The following is a 6,546-nucleotide window of genomic DNA, read 5'->3' as shown; positions in this document are numbered from 1 at the left end:
TGAAGCTGACCTTGGGAAGGCTCTCAAATTTATTCTTCCGCAAGATTAATGTCTCCAGTTGAATTAATTTGTCACATTTTTCATAAAGAAGATCTGTTAAATCATTCTTTAAAAAATTTAAGTATCTTAAGGGACTGTCAGATGAAGGACACAGCATATGTATCATCTTTGAGTCAGTTATTGTCAAGGCTGCAATATTCATGTCTGCAAATATTTTGTACAGGTCATCCTGTGAGAAGTACAGATCTGTGACTGCAACTTTCTTCATTATCAGTGCCTTCATGGAGGTACCTGAATAGTCAAAGTCATAGCTTTCTATGTCTGACAATTGTGTTACACTGTTAAGACTTAAGTATTCAATGGATGAGTGCCATACAGTCTGAAGAATTTGAACGAGAGCATCCCAGTCCACTGACACATTTATCAGTGTCAGATTCTGTAACCTGGAACCTTGTCTGAAATTAGATAATAAAGCTACTAATTTTTTTACATTGTCATTCGTGATTTCTGACAATGACAAATATTCTGTAGTATTTTGTATCACAACCCAGTCAAAATTAGCCTTGGACTGATGACTATTTGTATACAGGAGTGGCAGGCTATTGAATTTTTTGTCAGAACCATCTTCTGGAAAACCATGAGAAACAGATGCAAAGAGTTCATTTTCCACACACGGGCTGACATGGTTCCAAAAAGTTAATGCAAACAAACACTTGTAAAGAAAAAAGTTTCTGGGAGATCTCATCTTTTCTGTCATATTGGTTTCTGGTTCCTTGGAGATGCTCAATAATTTTCTTATCTGTCCATCTTTGTTCTAATCCTGTAGCAAAACAAACAAACAAACTGTAGTAAATAACTGAATGGGAAATTTTGCTTCAGCTAAATTAATTTGTTTAATGTTCAAAAGTTTGGCAATATTAATGTGCGTTAGGTTACAGTGTTTTATGTGGATATGTAAGAAAACCAAGAGCCTAGGGAGGGGAGTAGTTTCCGGTAATCTAGTCTAGCTTATCCTGTGTGTAAGATAAGCATAACACTTGCTAAAGCAACAGAAAGAAGCCATTGATAGGGCCAGTTTCAGCTGGTCTTGCAATTACAGAAGCAACTAATTGGGCCAGAGGTGACAAGAGCATCATGAGGAAGACTTCTTCCTTCATCCCAGAGACGCCAGCCCAGGACCACCAGAGAGCAATGCGCAGGCACCGAAGGGAGGAGACTTAGGATAATAAGTTTCTGGAACTAATTGTAATACAGGCTGCCTATCCTTGGAAAAACTATGAATATGTAACAATATGGGAGATAAAAACCTTTGGAGAGCCAGAGTTGAGCCACAGAGGAGGAATCCCCTGTGAAGCTCCCAGCGCTGTAAATAAAATATTCTTTGCTCCACAGACTTTGTCCATGGCTAAAATTGAAGAAGTGAGCTTGTTTCTCACAAAACTAACAAAAACCAGATTGTATCATGAAGTGGCTATGCAGGGGCCATCATAGAGAATGATTTTTTAAGGTTTCAATTTCTCATCTCATCTCTCCCTTCAACTCAAAAAGCAATGAAGGCACGTATTATCATTCAAGAGAAGCATTCTTTACTAAGAGAACACCACTGACATTTCTATTTGGTAGATATGCTGTATTTAATATATAATGAGTCTGTCTCTTACAAAACATGTTTGATTTCATAGCTGACTAACATTGCTGCGTACTTAGCAATTACTGCTGTGATTCAATGTGTTATGAAGGCTTCCCACAACTGTGTAATACACTTTGATCAGAAAGTACAATATTTGAGGTCAGTGTGGTCATCCTCAGATTGTCTCTTGAAGGATATGAATTAGACTCAGAGACATTTTGTTAAATGGACTCGCAACTATAAAACCTGGACTGAAACATGAGACAGAAGTTCAAGAGAATGAATCAAAATCTGAATGTCTTTAAGTACTGAGATTGGTCATTAGCATTTATTTTAACTGAGGAGAATAGGGCAGGGTTAGGAGGTTCTATATTTATGCTTTGGGAAATTCCACAGGAGATCACTTCTTCTTTGGGCTTGAGCATCTCCTGAATTTAGAATCTGAAAGTGGGGTGTCCCCGTGTCTGATTTGTCAGGTGTACACACAGGACACCAAACACACACTGAAAATACTTGCATGCTACACAAAAAAATACCACAGAGTTGTAGAATCTCTGCACAGAAAACCTCACCCTGATCTAAGGACACTGACCTCAAACGTCTCTGTTGTGAAAGAGAGGAGTATTTAAACACCATTTAGAGAACTGGCTTTGCTTTGATTTTCCCTAATGGAGGGCATGTTGCCTTTCTGAATGCAGGATTTTGGGGTAGCCAGCCTCCCTTTAAGTCAGCCGTTGTAAATACTGCCTTAAATCTCCTTTTAGATATTGCCATAAATCCATTAGACTGCCCTTCTGAAAGAGGAACTGGTAAGAACGTATATGGGTAAATCTTGATTTAAAGTTGTTTTCCAGATTCAGACATCTTTTTGTTTTTTCAGAACATTCTTCCCTCTTCCTCCCATTACTTGTAAATGGTAGTTGTTGCCTGAAGCTTTCCATAGTGCTTATTTATGACTGCACTGGCTTTCTACTTTCCCTTGATACTGAAATGGATAAATTGAGAGTTGATATTTCTATTGACTCTACAATGATTTCTACTGGCGCTACAATGAGACAGTAATAGCTGCCACTTGTTGGACTAAAGCTACAGCCTTGAGGACTACATCCTCTGTACCATTACCTTTCCACAAGCTTTCCTAGAATTACATTCTCCCTGTTCTAACACAACCTATATTACAAAATCTCAACAGTACAACAAAAAAACAGTCCACTAAGTTCTTCATTTGTAAAGAATGCATGAAACTAGGCTTGGAAATCATTTAGAAACAGTGGGGCAATATGGCAAAACCTTTCAACCCTTTTTCCAGATTTTCATTTGGAAAGATTATCCACTGTCTTACCATCATAGCCTTCAAAATGCATTTGGTCATGTGCAGAGAATAAAAGATAATCAGCATCCTCTATCCTGTTCTTCTTACTACTAATGTGTATATAATCAAACAAAATATGTAGCTTCAAAAGAAATCTGAAAAGGAAAACAAAAAAATCTACCTTCCAATCACTGTTTCTTCTTAGAAGAAAATTTCAGCAATATCCAGGGACTAGGTGAAATAAGGATACGATTCTTACACATGTGCTTAATTTTCTTTCTCATTCCTATATCCTGGCATTCAGTCAAATTATTTACAAGTACCTTCAACCTTTGTTTAGAATATCCTATGAAATAACAAAATTAACAACTGTTACAACCACATGACCCCTGATTTGGGATCTAACACTGGGGAAATCATCCTTTATAGTCATATCCCTTTTAATTCAGAAGTATCCTCAAGTCTTCAAACTTGACAAAAAGCGAAAAGAACGTTATCAAGATATAAGCAAACCAAGAACATAGCACGAAATTCTCTTGATGCATAAAGAGCAAGAAAAGATATCAAAATTGAGGTTTTAAGAGCTTTTCCAATATAAACTCAGATTAAACTGACTAACCTTCCACTTAAGAACTGTACAGAATATATTCAGGGTCCATTATTAAGGCATTCACAAATTACTGGTATAATACAAAACCCAAATGTTAAAAATGTCTTCCACGTGAATGAAACATATCATCAAGTTAGACCCATTCCTGAACTGTAAAAAATCTATTTCCATTAAATCACCATGACCCCCTTAACTATGGATGTAGTGCTAATACAAAGAGCCTGCTATTTAGCCAGCTTCTTTGGATAACTGTACTGAACATAAGCAACTTTACTCTCGTTTCTTACTCACATACTTGAAAGTACATCATACACTTGCTAATAATACTCTATGGAAAACATGGCTCATTTTCAAATAAGATGCAGAATATAAACATGTCTTAGCTAACTAGCAACTGATTAGAATTGGTAAAATGAAGAGTTTCTCACCAGAAATCTCTGCTTTCCAAAAAAGCTGAAAATGCACTCAGGAAAAGACAAAACCAAAACTTCCTGTAACTCTATCCTACTGTGTGACAATACCTAGGAACGCCCAAACTTTTTATATAAATATTTGTGCCATCTACTGACAGTTTATGAAATAGCATTTGCTTTCCTCCAGATGTATTTTCCACGTACAACATTACTGTAACTTCCCCATTATTTAATTTTTATTGAACAATGTGTTTTCATGCTTTGCAATAGATTAAGCAGGGTAAAAAAAAAATGAAATAATCTTTTTACCAACTTTCTGTCTTTCATCAAATTAATATGAAAATAATTGAGCAAGTTTTACACTGAAATTGATACATCTTCCTCTCTGAAGTTAATAATGATCTAAGTCTATATGCTATACCAAGTTAGTTGTCAAGTAGTTACGAAGGCTGTTTTATTAAACTACTGTTTGTCTTATTTTAAGTTCCATTGAATTAGGAAAGAAAAATACTATCTCTGTCCTGCTCCAGCAGTGTTGTGATGGACATGGAAACAGTGGGTGGGGGCTCCCTCTTTTTTTTTTTTTTTTTTTTTTTTATTAAAACAAAGCAGCAACTTCAGAACTGAAGGCCCAGACACTTGAGTTATTGTCCTGGCAAAGTCAAACCAGTCTCCCTCTTTATTTCCGTATAATGCTGGTTAGAAATACCATCTTAGCTGAGATCTAAATACAGACCTGCCCCACTACAACCTACCTTTCTGGGTTAGCGTACCATAACCCATTCATGATTTAAGATTTCAATGCTTAAGGAAGCAAAGAAAATAGTATTAAAAACTACTTTTCCACTTTCAAGCTTATTTTGTACATCATATTTCATTTCACAGCTTCAAGGGAAAAGAGGTTATCCAAAAACCAGAAGGGAAAGATGGGACAGGTAGTAAGCAACAGAATATGGACAACTGATACTCTCTGCTGTCATGCCAATGAGCCTTACAGTGGTACTCTATGATTCTTTCTCCATTTCCTTCAATACAGACAAGAGTATTCACAGCTGGTTTCCAAATGACACCTTATAATGTCAGTATGTACAAACCTGCCCGTTGTCTTAGACCTTAGCTAGAAAGATTTTGCTATCCATCCTTAGGATGAGTTAAAAACCTAAGACCTTCCTTCCTCCAAACATTCATTCCTGTTTTGGAATGCAACAGTTAAACTGAATATAACCTACCTACACTCTAATGAACACAGAACCAGACGTACATTTGCTTAACATGCAATACTGCAGTAAATTAGAGACTCTTATTCAAGAGGATCTTTTCAATTAAGTGACAGCATGAGTTGGCCACTGGCATAAAGTTCTCCAGTTCTGCCTACATCCAATAAAGATAGATAAAACATATATTAAAAAGCAAAACAAGCACATTACCATTAATTGCCCTCAGATTTACCAGTGCAATCACTGGAAGAAAATTTAATATATTCCTCAAATGTTTATGCATACTTCTGTGTTTTGGTAGAAGTAGTCAAATGTAGTTGTTTCCTTCCATGTTTCTTTTATATTTAGCTATTTATTTGAAGGCAAGTATCTTTTCTGAAACCCATTAGGTGGATGATGACACAGTAAATAACAAACTTCAGGGAAATCTGAGATGTGTCAAAGTGTTCAGTCTCTATTGCTCATATATTTCAAAACCACTTGCAATACTGCCACAGTGAGCAAATACAAGTGAAATTAATTAATGAGAAATGAAAGAGAAATAAAATTAGAAAGTAAAAGTGCTAAATTCAAGAAAGTAATTTAGGAACTTAATACATCCTTCTGCCCTAACAGACTACATATTTACGCACTTAATATTAATTTCACCCTGAAGAAATAACTTTAGATTACAATAAAGATTAATACCTGTCTTGCAGTTCTAAAACGTGCATGGCCTTGAACAGAATCTGCAATACTGGCAGTGTATGACCTAACTTACAGTCAAAGTTACTGTTCATCATAGGGAAAAACAATCTCCAGCTATTGAACTTTACCTATCATGATTCCTCCTAAGACGCTACCCTTACTCTTCCAGAAGCTCCACTGAAAAGCACAGGGAAATCATCCTCAGGGCCACTCTAGATTTCATTTTCAGTAAATACATCTAAACATCAATAAATTAACCTAGAACCACCAGCATGCCCAGATACTTAAATTCTCATTGAAACACCTTCAAAATAAACTTACTATTTAGTGATACGAACATTAGTTGTACTACCACGTACCTTAATGGGAAACTTCAGAGACTTGCCTGGTGTGTAAGTCACGTAGCATGATCCGTATTTGTGAAGCATGCTTCTGAGAATTGGGGCTTTATTTTGTGACCTCCCGTAGCAGCTCCCCTCAAGGATTCACAACATATACTATTTTGCTTCCTGAAGCAACAGTATTTCTTTCTACAGCCCAGGAAGACTAGTGACAGAAAAGATGCTACAATGAATTGTGGAACTGCCTTTTAGCACAGTAAAAGGGCATGCTTTGCCTTGAAATGAAGCAGCAAGAAGAGTAACGGGAATGAGGAATTAGAGGCAGGAACCACAGGT

The 6,546-nt window shown here is 36.4% G+C and overlaps 1 protein-coding gene across 1 annotated transcript; it reads right to left on the bottom strand.

The window, feature by feature from the left end:
- Positions 1-6: 6 nt before the first annotated feature.
- Positions 7-6,313, bottom strand: LOC104412621 (toll-like receptor 6; the record flags this gene model as incomplete). The annotated part of the gene is made up of 3 exons (XM_010023380.1): positions 6,229-6,313; positions 3,124-3,288; positions 7-820 (listed from the first exon to the last, which is right to left on the bottom strand). A coding segment is annotated over exon 3 (751 nt), but the record flags the coding sequence as incomplete, so codon positions are not given.
- Between the last annotated feature and the right edge of the window lie 233 nt (positions 6,314-6,546).

Source organism: Nestor notabilis, unplaced genomic scaffold (assembly GCF_000696875.1).
Source record: "Nestor notabilis isolate BGI_N333 unplaced genomic scaffold, ASM69687v1 scaffold29121, whole genome shotgun sequence".
NCBI classification, from domain to species: domain Eukaryota; kingdom Metazoa; phylum Chordata; class Aves; order Psittaciformes; family Psittacidae; genus Nestor; species Nestor notabilis.
The sequence above is the reverse complement of the archived record's forward strand: the minus strand, read 5'-3'. Positions and strand labels throughout refer to the sequence as shown.